Raw genomic sequence first — 21045 nt, 5'->3', positions numbered from 1 at the left:
CACATACTTACACCCTTCTCGTGTTCTTCCTAACACATTCTAACTACCTTTATCATCACCCTGTACTATAATTTCCTGGCTACTTGTGTCACTTACTTGTCTGTGAATGATTTAGGGGTTGAGGTCTATATATGTAATTGTTGTATCTCTAGTGCCCAGAACCTATTCAGGTGTTCAGTAAGTACTGGTTGAATAAAATTAAACCATTATTTCCCAAACCTCTTCTCATGATAGTGTTCCCCAGGAGTTTAAAAGGCATGCCATGAAAAAAGGAGCTCTATTATTAAATAAGGAAATATGTTACAAATTTCTAAGAAGGGACATATACTACATTATACAGCCCTGAACTTGAAAGCAGTGGTTTCCAAATGCCAGTGGGCTCAACCCCAAATATTCTAGATTTGGGAATAGGGCCTAGGAATCTATCGTTACAAATGCCCCAAGTAATTCTCATGTGAGGCCAGATTTAGAAATCACTGGTATACAATGATTACAAAGATTGTCCAAGTACGTAATGCATTTGGAATAGTGCCTGGCACATGGTAGTAAGTGTTATATTACTGTTAACAGCTGCTACTGTTGATTTTGTCATTACAGTTATATAAGACTACAAAACATGGTTTTTGTGGCATATTTGATAACCTTTCAAAAAACCTAGTTTGGGAAAGGCTGAATTAATAAGCAAGTACTTCACTACCATTCATATGCTGAAGACACCCAAATCTCTATCTGTAATGCTGACCCCTGACCTCAAGACTCGACTCTCCAGTTGCCTGCTGGACATGTTTATATAGATGCCCTGCAAACGCCTCAAAAATGTCTTGAAAAGCCCAGACGTGTACCTCCTTTTATATTTCCTATTGGCATTACCATCCCCTTGTCAGCCACCCTAGAAATATTGAAATCAACTATATTTCTTGTTTCTTTCTCATCCCTCACATCCAGTCAGTTGCCAAATGCTACTTGTCCCACTTCAGAAGTGTCCCTCCAACCCCTCCATTCCTGGAATGAACCATACCGTTTTTTGTGCAGCACTTCTTTTACCTAACCCTTGTTTGTCTGCCTGGCAGATTGCTGGCCAGTTTAAATGTCATTCCTCCACTTCCCTGCTCCCCCCACCTAGCAGCCACCAAACCATGAAGCTTTCCTCAACTAGTTTGAACAGAAGAACTTGTTCTCTCATCTTGCCCCAGAGCACTTGGTATATATCATTATTAGAGCACTTACCACTATGTATTTTGTGCTTATCTTCATTGACTCAGCTCACCTCCTTGTCTCCTACCAGCATTCAAGCCTCTTAAGAGCAGATGGCATGTGTGAGTCATTCTGTCTCCCAATACTTATTTAGTGTCTGACACGTAGTAGGGGTTCAAATTGTTTCAGTGAATTTAAACAACTAAGAAAGTGTACAATTAACTAATTTCTTTTCTCTTTGTACAGAGATTAGTACTGAAGAGCAGCTAAGGCTCCTGCAAGAGGAGAAGCTGTGCAAAATCTGTATGGATAGAAATATTGCTGTAGTGTTCATTCCTTGTGGACATCTGGTCACTTGTAAACAATGTGCTGAAGCAGTTGATAAATGTCCCATGTGCTACACAGTCATTACTTTCAAGCAAAAAATTTTTATGTCTTAATCTAACTCTACAGTAGACGTATTATGTTCTTATTACTCTCATTGAATGTGTGATGTGAACCAAATTTAAGTAATCAGCATTGAATTCATTAGCATTTGCTCCCAAGAAGAAAAATTGTAAACTGCAGTGTTATAGTTGGCAATCTAAAATTTGAATTTCTGGATTTTCAGAATATTCACTATATTATCTATCCTTTTTTTTCCTACTATTAATTGAAACCCTAGACTAAGAAGCATCATATTGTAACTGATCACAATGTGTATTTGTGATACACTGACTTAGCTTCTAAGTGTAAGTGAATTAATCAACTAAATTTTCCATTCTTTTCAGATAGGCCTAGCAGGTGGAGTATTCTTTGTAAATGTGGAGATTGGGGTTAATCTCTCCAATCACATACTTTGTTTTATATGAAAAAGGAGTGAACTGTTCCACCCTGGTGGAAAGATAGACATTATTTTTATATGTTATGTTAGTCTCTATGCTCTAGATTTTGTCTATTTTCTTTTAAAATTATACATACATACTTTGGTGGATGATTTTACACAATGATTTTGCCATTGTTAAAAGGGTATTAATGATAGAATGCCATCTAGCCTACATGTATCGAATGAGCCAAATGAAAGTTGTGTGCATTTTATTGTATGTATAGAACAACACATTAGAAAAGATAGGTACCAAACTGTTAAATGTGGTTTCTCTTGATGGGGTGGGGGGTGGGTCCCATAGGGGCTTTACAGGGGCCTTTCACTTTGTACTTTTTTCATTTTGTTCTGTTTGAATTTTTGTAAGTATGTGTTACTTTTGTAATCAGAATTTTTAGAAAGTATTTTACTGATTTAAAGGCTTAGGCATGTTCAAATGCCTGCAAAACTACTTAATGCTCAGCTTTAGTTTTTCTAATCCAAGAAGGCAGGACAGTTAACCTTTTTTGGTACCAATGTGAAATTTAAATGTCTTTGTTTGTCCTGCTTTGTGGATGAAAAATATTTCTGAGTGGTAGTTTTCTGACAGGTAGACCATGTCTTCTTCTCTTGTTTCAAAATAAATATTCCTGATTTTGTAAAATGAAATATAAAATATGTCTCAGATCTTCCAATTAATTAGTAAGGATTCATCCTTAATCCTTGCTAGTTTAAGCCTGCCTAAGTCACTTTACTAAAAGATGTTTGTTAACCCAGTATTTTAAACATCTGTCAGCTTATGTAGGTAAAAGTAGAAGCATGTTTGTACACTGCTTGTAGTTGTAGTGAAAGCTTTCCATGTTGAGATTCTCATAATCTTGTAAAGTTTCGTGTGAGTTATTGCTGTTAGGATGATTAAGATGTATATAAGACAAAATGTCATGTCTTTTCTCTACTTAACATTTTTTGTTTTCTTGACTAGTAATAGTAGTAGATAACTCTGAAGTAAATGTTCTCTCAAGATCCTTAAAAACCTCTTGGAAATTATAAGCTATTGACAAGGAAAGAAGAACATTTGTTTAACTATTAAAGACAAAATAAAACTTGAATAAGAATCAATATAGAGAAAAAAAAACCCAAAAGTTTAAAAATCCTTCACAGAATACCCACCCAGGCTTTTTTTAAATGATTAGATTTACTATTTTTTTTTTTTTTTTAGAGAGAGGGGAAGGGAGGGAGAAAGAAGGAGAGAACCGTCAATGTGTGGTTATCTCTCATGCGCCCCCAACAGGGGACCTGGCCCACAACCCAGGCATGTGCCCTGATTGGGAATTTAACTGGCGACCTTTTTGTTCACAGGCTGGCGCTCAGTCCACTGAGCCATGCTAGCCAGGGCCCACCCAGGCTTTAATTACAAGATTTTCACAACGACCTGTTGTTGTAGAGATGAGTGAAGCATTTTACTGCAGAGAAAAGTATGAGATTAAGACTTAAAAATTATAATTATTGTATTTTTCTGAGAAAGAGTATTGTCATGTTCTCCTAACCTCTGCTTATTATTACTTTAAGTGGTATTCATTTAAAGCATTGCAAATTTAAATGAGAATTTTTAAAATAACCCCTGTTTTGTTTTACTATTATATATTTATTAAGTTAAAATTTGCATGTGTAGTTTAAGCTTTAAGTTGAAATTACAGGGGGAGAAAAGTGTTATTTAAAGTTTTTAAAAATGTGTTTTCCAGGACATGTCAGCTCCAAGTCAGGTAGTTAGTTCAATGTAGTTGTTGGCTAAGGACTCAATTGTTTTAACATAAGGCCTTTCCTGTTCTGGGAGCCTCAGTTCATTAAAACTCTTCTTTTAAAACTTACGTGTTTAGAATTAAGCAAGACCTTTTTTTCTCCCCATGACTTGTGAAATTTAATGCATGAAGCTGATGTGACTAACAAGTTTATTTTAAGAATTGTTTAGAAATGCTGTTGCTTCAGGTTCTTAAATCACTCAGTACTCCAACTTTTAACCAAATTTTTAAGACTTAACCAATGTTTGTGTTCCCACTTTAAAAACCACTGGATTCTCCCTATCTAACATGCAAGAAATGATCACTTGCAAGGTCAAGAATATAAGCAGATCCAAATCTGCCTCTCCTCAGAGTAGTTTTCAATATCTACATGTAGATATTCCTTTTTTGTATAAAGATTTCAAAGTCACCACCTATTTTACTACATTTAGTCACTCGAAGAGTCAAGTTATTTGTAATAAATAGTTATCTTTATTCATAACAATTTGGTGTGTTATCAAAAGCTTTATTTTAATTTTTAAGAAATGGGGTTAGTGTTTACAAATTCCAGTTTATTAATTAATGGCTTTATATCACCTTTTTTGCTAGATTTGTTTTTATGTGTGTGTGTGGTATTGCTTTTTTTTTTTCCTTTGGTTGGGGTCTAAGAGGAGGTAGGTTGGGTGTAGTAAGTGTATATAATGTGATGTGGCCCTGTGTATTATGATCTTCTGTGTTTTTGTTGTTCTGATATTTAAGTTTTGATAGTTTTTCTTCTTTTCATTTTAGTGGATAGGATTGGTATTTTGAACTCTCTGAATGGGAGACTACCACCACAGCATTATTTGCATGTATTGTACCCTTTAGATCCAAATCATTGTTTTATTTCCTGGTTACTCAGATGTTGAATATGGAAGGAGGGAGTTAAAAGGTGGGAGAAATGGGATTGGTTGTGTATCATTTCCATTAAAGAAACAAGAAAATGGGAGGGAATATTGGACAGGTGTAGTTATTTTTAGTGAAGTCTGCTTTTTAAAAAAGAGATAGCCATTTCTTCATCTGTGAAATGAGATTAATGCCTATCTTACATTTGTGAGAGTTCAAGATCAGGTATGTAAAATACCTGCTATAAATACTAGTCCCCTTCCTAATACTCTGTTACCCTTCCGGTTTGCCTTGACTCTGGAAATGTGGGCTAAAATTTAAATAACTCTTTCAGTGACTCTTACTCATCTTTTTTGGTGTTCCTCATAGTTAACATGTAAACTACAATAAATAGATAGGTTAAATAAGTCCTTAAAGATATTTAATTTTTTTTAAACTTGGAAAAATTTTCAAATTTAGTTGAGCTTTCCTAATAGAAACGATTGGCTTATTCCCACCTTCATAACCAGTTTCCGTTTGAGTCATATACTTAGCACAATGTGAATTTCACTGGCAGCATAATAGAATTATGGGGTGTCAAAGCTAGAAGTGACCTTAGAGAGCATCTAATTCATCCCCTCCCATTTTACAGATGAGGTAAACTGAGGCTCAAAAGGGAAGTGAGTTGTTCAAAGCTGTATATAGCTAATTAGTGGCATCCCGGACTGGGACTTAGTTTGAAGGTGAAAAACTTGAAGCTAGTTCTCCTCGGAGGTCTGAAAAGTGTATTTTTCAACTATTCTTTCTTTTATACCATAACTTTCACTACGTATTAAATGACACTTTATAGCTAATACAGTAGGACAATCTTAAATACATATATCTTCAAATTGTAATACTACATTAATGTTTGGTGGTAAGATTCTATTTTGAAGTCTAAAGTCTGCAGAATGTGTATAGATTTTTTTTGCATTTACTGTGTTCTTAATATGTATCACTAATGTAACATTTAAAATTACTGTATAAGTATATATTGTCATTTTGTCTGTGCTTAGTTACAGATTTGCCTTTTTGATTTGATGTAACAAAGGCTTTTATGCAATTTTTGTTAGAAAATTTTGCGTTTTTTCATTGCTATTCTACTTTATCTAACCTGAGAGAATGAATGGTTGATTGATATGTCATTGTATTAGTGTTGTGAATAATCGTGTGAAATGTTTTGAGATAGAGTATTATATTTGTGAATACAATTTTATGGCTTTTTTTTTCACTTAGTAGAAATCTTTCCATCAGTATGGAAAATGAAAATTACTTTCCACTGCATAATCTGGCAGTCATAGATTAAAACTTATTTTTCTGTGAATAAGACGTATTCAATAAAGTACTATTCTTTAAAATGTTATCTTATTACTTGGTAATATGTTGTACTGTTCCAGAAAAAAATAGCCCTCCTAAAAATACTCAAATGTAACTTCCTTAATACACCCTATGCCATTCAGCCAGGTATTAAGGTACACATCAAATCATCATTGTTTTTAAGAAGACATCCATTTTCATGATAATTTATAGAATTCTGCAAGTGCATGAAAGTTGATTTTTAAAATGCATAAAAAATATGAACCATAGTTAACGCTCCCCTCCCCACAAAGATTGGCTTGGTTGTCTCAAGACAGTATAGTCACCATAACAGTTTGAACAAGCAGGGGACCTAAAAGCCACTGCCCCTTTGAGGCAGGTGGCAGAGAGTCTGTAGAGGCAGTGACCCAGAGACTTTCAGAAGCTGCCAGCAATCTGATGCATAAAAGGGGAGGGGAATAAAGGATCTGTAAAGGCAGAGTGTTTAGATATAGGTATTTCAAGTAGCTATTTATCCTACCCATTTCTGCCCACCACGGGGATTTCTAAATCAGGAGCTGCATTTCAGGCCTAGTCTATTACAGTGACTATGTTATCACTGTTTCTGGGATTACCATAAAGACCTTGTTTTAAATGCAGTTCACATTTCTTCTTACATGTCAGCTATATTTCCGATGAATATCGATGAAGATGTGAATTTTCTAAGCTTTCTCAAGGAAATTTTCTAACTTACACAAAAGTAGAAAGTGTAATAAACCCCATGATACTCATCATTCAGCTCCAACAAATATCAATATTTTGCCAATATTGTTTCATTTAGGACCCACCTCCCTTTTTACTTTTGCTGGTATACTCGAGAGTAAATCCTAGATGTTATGTCATTTCTCCTGAATTACCTTATGTACCTATACCAGATTAGAAATTTTTTACATAAATATGTGAATTTCAACTCTCACTATTACTGAATTTAAATGGACATCTAAAGAACTAAAATCAACTTTATTCTTTCTTTTAAGGATTTTATTTATTTTTAGAGAGGGGAATGGAGGAAGAGAGGAAGAGAAACATCAATGTGTGGTTGCCTTTCACACACCCCCTACTGGGGACCTGGCCCATAACCCAGGCACGTGCCCTGACTGGGAGTCAAACCAGCAACCCCTTGGTTCGCAGGCCAGCAGTTAATCCACTGAACCACAACAGCCAGGGCTCAACTTTAATCCTTTTATTGGGGTAAATATACCTCCTCCAAACCGATATTATTTAAAATTACTTAAACTGTCTTCTCACTATTTCATTTATAGTTTGCTTATAGACTGTAGAATATGTACTTCTTAAAAATTAGGAGAACTGTATGGTGTAAGGATACCTAGTGGTTGGTTCTCAAAGTACAGTTGGGACCAGTGGCATTGGCATCAGTTGGGAATATATTAAAAATGCAAATCATTGGGCCCCATCTCAAACTTGCTAAATCAAAAACTGGGGTGTGACCTTGCAACTGTTTTTCACTCTCTAGGAGGTTTTGATGCAGACTGTAGTTTGAAAACCAGTGGAATGTGGTATGGGGTCTGAATCCACAAATAAATAAGTGGCTGAAACCTGTAAATTAAGTCGATCTCTGGAGATGATTATTATCCTCATCTTTCCTTATAATTCATTGCTTATCCAGTCCCATCTTTTCTCCTGCTACCAAAACATGAAGGCATAAAATAAAGCACCCTGAAGATCCCCTCTGATTCTACATTTCAACAAACTTGTATACAGTACTCTGAATATCATAACAAAAATCAATCTTTAGACCTTTCACTGCTAAGCTCAGAATAGCCCCACATTGCTCACTGTCATTATACTCCAGTCAAGCAATGAAAGGTTAACTATTTGAACTTACAGCCAAGATGGCAGCATAGGTAAACACAACTCACCTCCTCACACAACCACATCAAAATTGCAACTGAAATATAGAACAACCATCACTCAGAACCATCAGAAATTGAGTTCAATGGAAGTCTGACAACTACACAAAGGAACCACATCCATCCAGACTGGTAGGAAGGGCACAGATGCAGACCAGGCTGATCCCACATCCATGTGTGGATAAAAATTTGGAAGGGATATCTAGGGAGTAAGGAGTCCCAGGGTTCCAGTGCCAGGAAGATAAGTCCCCACAACTTCTGGCTACAAAAACCAGTAGGGACTGAGTCAGTGGAAGAAACCTTTGGAGTTCCAAGAAGTTCTTGAACCCACACACGTACTTACTCAGACTCAGTCCCTCTGAGCTCCAGCACCAGGGTAGCAGCTTGAAAAGCACCAGTGGCATACAGGGGGAGAACTGAAATGTCAGGCATCAAGGTGGGAGGTGAGGAATGGCATTCTCCCAGACAGGTGAGTAGAGGCCATTGTCTGTTTTCTGGACCCTTCCCCCACAGAGCCATAGAGCCAGCAGGCTGGTGCCATGTCTGAGATTCCATCAACTTGGCTAACACTCCCACCCTAGAGATCCCCAGTGACTCCGTCCCACCCAAATTAAGGGCCCACCCAAGGTTCTTTTCCATATGAATTGCTGTTCTTGGCTCATGCTTCACAGCTTCCTAAATCCTCTCAAACAAGCAACAGCTGGCTTCAGTGAGCCCCAGGCCCCCACTAGTAGCAGCCAGCCTAGATTCACAGTTTGCCTTTGGGAATCTCCAAGCCTAGCACAAGTAGCCTTCATTTCAGATTGCTCTATAACTCAGGCGCGATAGCACTGGGCAAAACATAGGTTGGGGCTGACCTTGGCCTGCACCACCCAGGAAACTCCAGGGCCAATGCACCCAGTGGACAGATATAGACCACGTCGTAACAGCACCACCTTGTCCCTGCACAGCTGATCCTCCACAGAGGGCAGAGGGTGGTGGTCAGTGGTCACAGCCAGTCCTTGCAGCTGACTGGCCTGGGTAAGTCCCTCCCATTGACTTGCCAATAGCAATCAAGGCTCAACTACAAGAGGAGGATGTATTCAACCCACATGAAGGGTGCACCTCAAATACCCAGCTTGGGTGATTGGGAGGCTGTGCCACTGGACCCTAAAGGACACCTACTACATTAGGCCACACTACCAAGACAGGTAGTCATAGAAGCTCTACATAACACATAGAAACAAACACAGGGGGGCTGCCAAAATGTGGAGACAAAGAAACATGGCGCAAATGAAAGGACAGATAAAAATTCCAGAAAAATAACTAAATAAAATGGAGATAAGCAATCTGTCAGATGCAGAATTAAAAACACTGGTTATTAAGGGTGCTCAAGGAACTTAAGACCTCAGCAACATAGGTAAAATCAAGTCAGAAACAAAGGACACACTAGTTAAAATAAAGACCAATTTACAGGGAAACAACAGTAGAGGGGTTGAAGCCAAGAATCAAATTGATGATTTGCAACATAAGGAACCAAAAAACAAGCAATGAACACAACAAGAAAAAAAGAATAATAATAAAAAAAGGATAGTGTAAGCAGCCTCTGGGACAACTTCAGGCATTTCAACATTTGCATCATATGGGTGCCAGAAGGAGAAAAGAACAAGAAATTGGCAATCTATTTGAAAAAATAATGAAAGAAAAATTCTGTAAATTGGTGAAGGAAATAGACATGCAAGTCCAGGAAGCACAGAGTCCCAAACAAGATGGATGCAAAGAGACCCACTCCAAGACACATTATAATTAAAATGCCAAAGGTTAAAGAGAGAACCTTAAAAGCAACAGGAGAAAAGCAGTTAGCTACCTACAGGATAATTCCCATAAGAAGTATAAATAGGTAGTTACAGAATAGCTGTGGGGCTGTAAAGTACAGTATAGGAAATGGAGTAGCCAAAGTACTTATACACATGACCTGTGGACATGAATAATGGTGTGGAGTTTGCCCGAGGAAATGGGAGATGCTGGATAGAGGGGGTCAAAAGGAGAAAATTGGGACAATTGTAATAGCATAATCAATAAAATATAATTTCTAAAGAAAAAAAGGTTTAACTATTTGAAGATTCTTAACTGCTAGTGAAGCAACAATCAGTTGATATTGTACAGAAGAGACCTGCACTTCTAGAAAGAGCTAAAGCTTCAGTGAAATGTGAAGAGTTAAGTTACAATAATAGAATTTAAGAGTTAGAAGGAGTCAACCTGTCTAATTCATATTAACTAACATTTCTGAATACTTTTTTAGGTCTGAAATTTTTAAAGAATTGTGCCACAAAAGACCCAAAGAAAACTTGGGAAGTGGTCTTGGATCTCTAAGGCCTTCAGAGTTGCATAAATCCACACTCATAGGTCAATATTGGTCTCTGTTACCAAAGGTAACTTTTTTAATGGAAGATTTAAAAACAGTTTTTATTGATTGATTGTAGAGAGAGAGAGGAAGCAGGCAAGAGCGGGGAGAGACAGAGAGAGAAACATCAGTTTGTTGTTCCACTTATTTGTGCATTCATTGTTGCTTCTTGTGTGTGTCCTAACTGGTGATTGAACTCACATTCTTGGCGTATCGGAATGATGCTTTAACTAACTGAGCTACCCAGCCAGGGCCACCAAAATAAAACTCTTAAGGTAGTTAAGGCTAGATGAAAGTGGATTTAGTTTTCTTTTCTTGCAAACTGCTAATTTGCTTATAATAAATACAATACTCCATAATTGGCCATTTGGCTTTGTATAGGGCTAGTCTGCTTAGAGTTTTTTCCAACCTTACTCTGTTTAATTTGAGATTTCCAAAACCCTATATGCACCATAATTAATGACAGCCCAAGAAATATTTTCTGGGCTCATACTTGTTAACTTTAGACTTATGAATAAATTTTGGGAAAATATTAGTTCAAAACAAATAAAGAATAAGAACCTAATAGAAACCAAATTTTTATTATTTTCCTTTTAATTTTCCAGAGACTTTTTAGTAGTTTATTTTTTATTATCCCCCTCATACCCTCTTCCACCTCCACCCACACCCTCCCAGAAGAATTTAAATTTGCAAAAAGAAAGAGCAAGGTATGATTAATTGAGGTAATAGTATTTCAACAATGATTGTGCTGCCCTGGGTGCTGTGGCTTAGTGGTTTGAGAGCCAGCCTGCAAACCAAGTCGCTGGTTCAATTCCCAGTCAGGGCACATGCCCGGGTTGTGGGCCAGGTGCCAGAGTTAGGGGGCATGCAAGGCAGCCAATCAATGTTTTTCTCCCTCTCCCACCCCTACTCTTACACTCTCTCTAAAAAATAACTTTAAAAATATTTTTAAGAAAAAACAATGATCATGCTACAAAACATAATTCTTGTTTCAATAAACTTTACTATTCCAAAAATATATTTTATATACAAAATTATAGATATGTATTACATCAAATTCATTTTCAGAGTTAATTTCTTTGAGTCTGTGTGTTGTATTTCTTTAGCTTTATTCTGTTACTGGGTACTAAGGATTTCTTTTTAATTCCACTAGCTTATATAAGGAGTTTTGCATTTTTGGCTAAAGCATCAAAAATATATTTTCTCATTAAATATTGGAATTTTGTTTGGCAGTGATTAGGTTCTACTTCTGCCAGATTACTGACAATTGTACTGAGGGAAAAACATGGACATGTTCATGAACACATGATGTTTTAGAGGAACTTATATTAAAAATAAAAGACTCCAAGTTTCTCCCCATAAAATTATTCTGATGTGAAGAAAAACTTGCTAAAAATCATTTTATTTTTCATTAAATAAACATTGTGCATGGATTTCCTAGTAGAAATTTAACAAAGGCCTGTGTTAATCATTAAGAGAATGGCCTAACTCATCTGGAAAAACCTGTTTCTCTTGCAAGAAGATTGTTGTTTGTTTGTTTGTTATTTGATTATGTGAAAGAATGTACTCTACTATACTTATACCTTTCTTGGTTTTATACTGTAAACTTTTCAGATACATTATGTTCTTATGTGATCTATAAGAATTAAGTAAAAATACCTATATTAAGTATTGAGTTTAAATCTGTATTTAGTAAGTTATATGAAATGAAATGTAACAAAAATATTAATACATAAGGATAATAATCCCTGCTCCACCTACCTCAGAGAATTGTTGCAAGGATTATACAAGTAAATGTACATGAAAGAGCTTCAAAAAGTATAAACCCTCCATATAAACTCAAGGAATCATTTCTCTAATTAGGGTTTACTGGACTAATTATGGGTTAGTTTCACACAAAATGAAATAATCATGGACCAGTATCTGATTAATCATGGATGTATAGCGATGAAATTCATTAATACAGTTGGCCATTTCCATGGATCTCAAAAACCTTTATATACATTATTCCTTTGCCTTCCACTCTCTGCACAATTACTCCTTGTGTTTAAATCCAAAGTATATGGGTAATGGTGCAGAGATCATTGTGAAATTGTTGCTGTGTACAATTGTGCAAATTGTGTTCATAAACCCTGCCATTCCTGTGTCCCTCAAATAGATTTACTTGGACAGTCAAGTTAGCTCTATTTTCTAACATGTGAAAATAAGGATATATAAAATAGATCAATTTAGGGATGATAAAATAATTGGTCTGGTTACACTTGCACTATGCCATTGTGCCTTTCATTCATTATATTCCTAGCATCCCTGTAATTTACCGCTGAGAATCCCCAGACATAGAGGTTATGTGACTCACCTAAATCATACGGTGAATCTCAAGTCAAGCTATTCTTATAGGCAGTGAAAATGTTTCTAGCTAATTTTTGGCATGAATTAGCTAAATTGGCTGCCTCACTGTCTGAACTTAGAGTATATATGTCCAAATCCACGTTCTTTTATGGTTGGCAAGACCTGCCTGGCTATATGATACCAAACCACAAAACCAAGTAGAAGTATAAGTAGTTATATGTGGTTCTTAGCATGTCTACTCAAATAGAATTGAAAAATTAAAGTAATTCTAAAACACCAAAATTTATAACCATGTTTTTGGTCTCAAGAATTTGGAACTGAGAAAGAGAACATTTTTTAAAGATTTTATTTATTTATTTTTTTAATTTTTAGACTTTATTTTTAGAGAGGGAAGGGAGGGAGAGAGAGAGAGAGAAACATCAATGTGCAGTTGCTGGGAGTTATAGCCTGCAACCCAGGCATGTACCCTGACTGGGAATCGAACCTGCGACACTTTGGTTCGCAGCCCGCACTCAATCCACTGAGCTACACAAGCCAGGGCTAGATTTTATTTATTTACTTTTTTAGAGAGAGGGGAAAGGACAGACAAAGAGGGAGAGAAACATCAATCAATGTGTGAGAGATACATGGCTGCCTTTTGCACACCCCCAACTGGAGATCTGACTACACCCAGGCATGTGCCCTGACTGGGAATCAAACTGGTGACCTTTCAGTTCTCAGGCCAGCACTCAATCCACTGAATCACACCAGCTAGGGAAAGAGAAAGAGAACATTTCACTACATTGCCAAGGCAAACCTTGGAGATCAGGAACCATATCTTCCTAATCATTGTGTCCTCAATGACGAGCATGCTGTGTAGCCCATTAATAAGCACTGAGTTAATTTTTTCATTTCTAAAATATATGCATGAAGGAATAAGTGAAGAAATTAATAAATGAACAAGGTGGGAAAACCTCATCTCAAAGTTGTGCGTTGACAAATATAATACAGTTTGTAATCCATATTGATTTCCTAAAAATATTGGTTTTATGAACAAACATTAAAATCCTACTATGTTCCAGGCTCTGTGGTAGACACTAGGGAGTCCATTCTGTCACATTGTGCTGAAGGGCAATAGGAACTGTATCTAATTCAGACTGTTTGGGGAGGGTCTGGGGGAAATTTTTCTAGAGGAGGGAGCTGTTGGAAACTGTCCTGCCTGGTTTCAGAAGCTGTAATCCCCCATGGATAAGGCTGAGTAAAGGACCATGGAACCATAAGCCACTTAGGAGACAAAGCTTATTTTCCTTGTAGGGGCACCACCTCTGCCCCCTTTCTCTTCACCCTGCTTGGCCCCGGGTGAATGACTGGTTAGCCAATGATGGGTAAGATTCCTCAAAAGAGGGACCACCTAAGACAGGCATGGTCATGAAGGAGCCCTCAGGGAAGGACTTGGGGGGCTATAGAAAAAGGAGGTGATAGACCCTCGCCCCTCAGCTTGACAAAGCTGGAGTCCTCATTCTGTCTGCAAGAAGTCTCCTAATCTCTTGGCTGCCTTACTTTCCCTGCCTGACTTAAGCCTGAAACAATGCTGGAGGGGGGTGCGGCCCTATGCTGGAAAGGGCAGTTTCCCTAGGGAGATCAGATCTAAGAAAGAATGCACAAAATCCTATGAAACCTACTTTGCTAATACCCTCAATTTAAATGATAAGGGTCCAAGCAGGAAGTAAGTTTTTTCCTCGAAGTTTTATGGCCCTTTAACTATCTGACTCTGACTCAGAACAAGCCCTCAGAGTTCTTTGAATGTTATCTATTGTTTATTCATTTCTGCCTGACAATGATTGATGAGCTTTATGGATATACCCTGTATTCTTCTGAAAATTGAACTCAATAAATGCTTGTCAAGGCAAGGGTTGGGACACTCTCTTCTTGAGAGAGTAGCCATGCAGTCCCTTTTCCTCCACAGGACTCGGTAGTCCATGTGAATTTGTCTCATCTCGTCCATAATGCCGCGGACCCCAGGAGCCTGGATCTGTATCAGGAAGCCCTTGAAGTAGTCAAGGAGGTGGAGGAAGGGAGTTCTGCCTATGAGACAAGCATGAGCAGAGCTCAGAATCAAGCAAGTTTGAGGAACTAAAATGGAAGTTTTCAATGAGAAGTCTGAAGTCATTTATTGAGAATCCTTGAGGGCTCTTACTCCTTGGGTACACATTTAGGATAAATTTGGTCTCTTTCCCCATACAGATTAGAAAAAATTCAAGCTGATATGATGGGTTTTGAATTTCTAGCAGGAAACTAATAGGTTAATCTTCTTTTTTTTTTAAGTACTTTATTTTTATTTTATTTTTTAAAAGATTTTATTTATTTATTTTTAGGGAAGGAAGGGAGGGAGGGAGGGAGAGAGAGAGAGAGAGAGAGAGAGAGAGAGAAACATCAATGTGCAGTTGCTGGGGGTTATGGCCTGCAACCCAGGAATGTACCCTAGCTGGGAATCAAACCTGGGACACTTTGGTTCCCAGCCCGTGCTCAATCCACTGAGCTACACCAGCCAGGGCTAGGTTAATCTTCTAAAGCAGGTTTTATGAGGTATGTTAGCAGGTAAGGGATACAATATTCATTCATCAGGCAACCATCATCAGTTCCAAGCCTTCCCTGGGGCTGGATGGAATACAGGGTCCAGCAGAAGTAACACCTGTTTGAGTGTAATTGGTAGGGTAATGATATGGATATAATAATTTATAGTTTTATTTTGAACATTTTACCTAAAATGTCCCATGGTGTGCTTGAATGTGATATTGTATGGTACAGAATTACGTGCTTATGATTTTGTAAAAGATTTTGTAATAAAAACGGGTGTTATTTGTGCCAAACCCTGTATATGTGTCTCACATAGGTTCCTTTTTATTTGAAATATATATTGAAATGAACTGCCTGTTTAATGAAACCTTGTTTCACTTCATTGATGGTCTCTACCAATATCTCTTAATCCTATTAAATCATACTAACAATGTGTATTAAGTGCTTGCAGTGTACTCAGAAGTTCTGGGAGATAATGATAAAAAACAAATAAGGTTCAGGCTGGGTCCTCCTGAAGTTTATATAGTCTTGTTGACAGTAAGAGGTTAAATCATCATTCCACCATTCCAAACATAATTCAGGGATCATTGGTAACCACTGCATTATTTAAAAAATAAAATAAAATAAAATAAGGATTTTATACACCAATAATAAACTATCAGAAAGACAAACTAAGAAAACAATCCCATTTACTACTGCAACAAAAAATTAAAGTACTTGGGATAAATTGAACAAAGGAGTTAAAAGACCTGTACTTGGAAAACTATAGGACACTCAAGAAAGAAATTGAGGAAAATAGAAATAAGTAGAAGCATATACCCTGTTCATGGATTGGAAGAATTACCATCATTAAAATGTCCATACTATCTAAAGCAATCTATAGATTCAACACAATTCTTATTAAGATATCAATGGCAGATGGAAGTGGGGTATAAGGGAATGGATAAAGAGGTGAGAGGATTAAGAAGTACAAACAAGTAGTTACAGAATAGCCATGGAGATGTAAAGTACAGCATAGGAAATGGAGTAGTCAAAGAACTTATACACATGACCCATGGACATGAACAATGGTGGGGGGATTGTCTGAGGGAGTGGGGGTGCTGGGTAGAGGGGGGCAAAGGGGAAAAATTGGAACAAGTGCAATAAGAAAATCAATAAAATATAATTTTAAAAAAGATACCAATGTCGTAGTTCATTCATCTAGAACAAATATTCCAAAAATTTATATAGAACCGAAAAAGACCCCAAATAGCCTCACCAATCTGGAGAAAGAAAAGCAAAGTAGGAGGGATCACAGTATCTGATATTAAAGTATACTGCAAGGCCACTATAATCAAAACAGCCTGGTACTGGCATAAGAACAGACACATAGATCAATGGAACAGAATAGAGAGACCAGAAATAAACCCACGTCTTTATGGTCAATTAATATTTGACAAAGGAGGCAAGAATATACAATGGAGTAAAGACATTCTCTTCAATAAATGGTATTGGGAGAACTGGACTGATACAGGCCAAAAAGAAAAGAAACTAGACCACCTATTTACACCATACACCAGAATGAACTAAATATGGGTAAAAGACTTAAATATAACTCATGATACTATAAAAATCCTAGAGGAAAATATAGGCAGTAAAATTTCAGCTATCTCCCATAGCAATATTTTTGCCATTTATCTCCTAGGGCAAGGGAAATAAAGGAAAAAAACAAACAAACAAATGGGACTATATCAAATTAAAAAGCTTCTGCACAGCTAAAAAAAAAACCATCAAAAAATGAAAAGGGACACGACTATGTGGAAGAACATATTTGCTAACGATATATCAGACAAAGGTTTAATGTCCAAAATACATGAATAACTTATGCAATTCAACATGAGGGAAAAAAAACAACAATCCAATTAAAAAGAAAAAAACATGGATAGTCCTGGCTGGTGTGGTTCAGTGGATTAGGCATTGGCCTGTGAACCAAAGGGTGGCTGGTTCAATTCCTGGTCAGGGAACCTGCCTGGTTTGCAGGCCAGGTCCCCAGTTGGGGGCATGCAGGAGGCAACCAGTTGATGTTTCCCTCTCTTTCTCTCTCCTTCACCTCTCTCTAAAAACAAATAAATAGCTCTGGCTGGTGTAGCTCAGTGGATTGAGTGTGGGTTGGGAACTTAAGGGTTGCCAGTCAGGGCACATGCCTGGGTTGTGGGCCAGGTCCCTGGTGGGAGCCACATAAGAGGCAACCACACATTGATGTTTCTCTCCTTCTCTTTCTCCCTCCATTCCCCTGTCTCTAAAAATAAATAAAATCTTTTTAAAAATAAAAACAAATAAATAAAATCTTTAAAAAAACATGGGCAAAGGAGCTGAATAGACACTTCTCCAAGGAGGTCATACAGATAGCCAATGGACATATGAAAAAATACTCAACATCACTAATCATCAGAGAGGTGCAAATTAAAACCACAATGAGATCACCTCACACCTGCCAAAATGGCTATCATTATTAATAAATCAACAAACAAGTGCTGGTGAGGATGTAGAGAAAAGGGAACCCTAGTGCACTGCTAGTAGGAATGCGGACTGGTGCAACCAGTATGGAAAGTAGTATGGAATTTCCTCAGAAAACTAAAAATGGAACTGCCTTTTGACCTAGCTATTCCACTGCTGGGATTATACCCTAAGAATCCCAAAACATCAACTCAAAAGAATTTATGCACCCCCATGTTATTTATAATAAGTAAGGTTTGGAAACAACCTAAATGTCCATCAGTAGATGAATGGATTAAAAAACCATGGTGCATTTAGACAATGGAATACTACACATCAGAAAGGAAGAAGGAATACCTACCTTTTGTGATAGCATTGATGGATCTGGAGACTATGATGCTAAGTGAAATAAGCTAGTCTGTGAAAGACAAGTACCATCTGATCTCACTCATAAGAGGAATCTGATGAACAAAATAAACTAACAAACAAAATAGAACCAGAGGCATGGAAACATGGAACAGACTGGCAGCTGTAAGGGGATTGGGGGTGGTGGGGACTGGCTGAAAGAAGGTGAGGTAATTAGTCAAAGAACATACATGAAGGACCCATAAATGAAGGATATGGACAATGGTGAGGATACTGACTGTGGAAGTGGAGGGAGGTGAAGGGAGAAAAAGTGGGACAAGCTGTAATAGCATAAATAAATAAATAAATGTAAATACAGTGTGATACAGTGCTAGATTGTGTGGTATACACTATCATTATTACTGGAACACCGAGAGACAAATGAGTGTGTGACCCAATGATTGGAGTAGGTTTCACAAACATGGTGCAAAAAGCTAAAGAGATTGGTGAAGGCCATTCCAGATAGTAAAACTTGATGATTGTCTATAATATATTTGTTGTTTTTCTTTGTTTTCTATACAAGATTAATGATGGAGCCACTTAATGAAAGACTTACATGTTTGTCTGGCATATGTCTCAAATAATATTTTAATATATTTCCATACACATTCCACTAAATAATAACTCTGAACAGCATTTCATTTTAAAGGAATTTAGCCTCCCTTGCTTTGAAACAACAACAAAAAAATTGAAGCCAAAATTCACTCAAAGCCCTGCTCAAGCATTCCCTCTTCATTTGGAGTGGTCAATTAATTCAAATGACAAATCATAAATGGGAGCAAGTCAGCAGGTGATTCCTGGTGTGATTGAAAGGGCCTGGTAACCCTTCTGTCTGTTTTTTTCATCTGCCTGTAGAAAATAATGGTCTCACAGAGGTGTTATGAAAAATAATTGAACTTGGTAATGTACTTTGAGATCCATGGATGAACGATGCTTTCAAAGTGCATAATTACACACTGCACCGAGTCTCTCAGACTGGCTTCCTCTACTCACTCTTTAATAGGTTTTCAAAATGATACAGCTCAAGTAAGTTTTCCTTGTTCTTAAGTTACTACTACCGTATTTAGCTGCTGATACCAGTTGCCTTTAAAATAGAATGCAGCCGACAGAACTAGTAAGGACCACTAATCCTTTGGATTTAGGATTCTTAAAGTCTTTCCTTTTGGGGAGTTCAGTTTTCCAGATCACTGTATGCCTTCATTTCTCCATTTTTCCACTTCAGTTGGCTCACTCATCTCCTGTCTGATGACAGCCACAGAAGATTGTAAAACATCAGCTCAATGGCTTTCCTGAAATCTAACAGGAGCCCCTCCTTTGCTTTGTTTAAAACTTGGTAATTTCTTCTTTGTTCTTGTTATTCCTCTTCTTTCCCTCCTCCTCTCCCCCCTATTTTAATTGGCCTTTCAGAAACACAGCAGGTGAAATTCTTTAGATGACTCCACAGCAGGAGAGGAAAGGAGATGCTGAAACCCAAATGTTCAGTTGTTGAGTGGGGGGAAGAAAGGGGCTGGGATTGGGCAAGCTGAAAACAGGAGTCAGATGCCAGCAAGATGTTGTGACAACAACATAGTCTGTCTCGGTAGTAAGGGGAAACCTGGAACAACAAAGTTGATTGAGACACATGTGAGAAAAGAACCATTGACACCTAATCTGGCAACCTTCCTACAAAATCCATTTGCCATTTGAGAGAAGGAAGCAACAGAATGTGGCATCCCTCCCGGTCACAGGAAACATGCGGTCAAGCTTATATATCCTAATGACCTTGGATGTATAGTGCCTTTTTTATCTTCAAAGGAAAGCACATTTTTCTGAATGTTTGGTACCAAGATGAAGATGAAATAGAATATGAGACTGAGTATAAATCAATTTTTTCTAAAGCTCCATTTGAGTTCTGTCATTTATCAATATGTGTGACAATTTCAACATATGAATCTCTGGTAAAAGCTTTCTTTCTTTCCCCCCAACTGCGTAAATTCTGTCTGTACTGCCTGGGGGGCAGAGTTTCCTTTCACAGAAACCATTACTTAAAGCAATGCCCTTTTCTGAGGGGCGTCAGTTACCATCACTACACTAGAACTTTACCAGAATAAAATATCCAGAGAGTGCATCAATTTTACCCTTTTATTTTGCTGGTAGGAAATATTTTCCTTCAAATGGAATAAAAAAATACAAAGAGGGCTTTTATTCCTCTTAAAATACTGTAGCACTGCATATGTTCTCATTCTTAAGTGCAGAAAACTTTTGAAAAGTATCTACTTATATAACTTTTGAAATGACTTATATAACTTTTGAAATGACAGAATTTAAGAAATGGAGAACAGATTAGTGATAGCCAAGGATTAGGGAGGGAGGACAGAGGGAGGTGAGTGTGATAATAAAAAAGCAATTCAGAATCCTTGTTGTATTGGAAGTGCTCTGTATCTTGATTGGCAGTCAATACAATAATTTACAAGACTGACAAATTGTATATAAATCAATATACACATGTGTGTGCATGCACACACAAATTAGTACAATAAAGTGGGGAAAATATGGCCCTGGCTAGTGTGGCTCAGTGGACTGTGTGCTGGCCTGTGAACCCAAAGGTCACCTGTTCAATTCCCAGTCAGGGCACATGCCTGGGTTGTGGGTGCAGGTTCCCAGTTAGGGGTGTGCGGGAGGCAACCAATCAATGTATCTCTCACACATTGATGTTTCTCTCCCTTTCTTTCTCTCTTCTTTCCCTTCTTTCCAAAAATAAATAAATAAAACCTTATAAAGTGGGGGAAATATGAATAAGACCAGTGGATTGTATCAATGTCAATATTCTGGTTGTGATATAATACTATAGTTTACCATTGGGGGAAACTGGGCAACTTGCACAAGGGATCACTCTGTATTATTTCTTACAACTGTATGCAAATCCACGATTACCTCAATAACATTTTCAATTTT

General features: G+C 37.4%; 1 protein-coding gene across 4 annotated transcripts in view; it reads left to right on the top strand.

Moving 5' to 3' along the window:
• LOC123827723 (X-linked inhibitor of apoptosis) overlaps positions 1-6079 on the top strand; it is a 37407-nt gene extending 31328 nt beyond the window's left edge. For all 4 annotated transcript variants that reach the window (XM_045852182.1, XM_045852185.1, XM_045852184.1 and 1 more), the window contains one exon: positions 1441-6079. In XM_045852182.1, coding sequence (XP_045708138.1) covers positions 1441-1634 — 194 coding nt within the window. In that variant the 3' untranslated portion in view covers positions 1635-6079. The remainder of the gene's footprint in view (positions 1-1440) is intronic.
• Positions 6080-21045: the final 14966 nt, after the last annotated feature.

This window comes from Phyllostomus hastatus, unplaced genomic scaffold (assembly GCF_019186645.2).
Source record: "Phyllostomus hastatus isolate PE091 unplaced genomic scaffold, TTU_PhHast_1.1 phas_contig_90, whole genome shotgun sequence".
NCBI lineage: Eukaryota > Metazoa > Chordata > Mammalia > Chiroptera > Phyllostomidae > Phyllostomus > Phyllostomus hastatus.
Note: the sequence above shows the minus strand (reverse complement) of the source record. Positions and strands in the feature narration are given on the sequence as shown.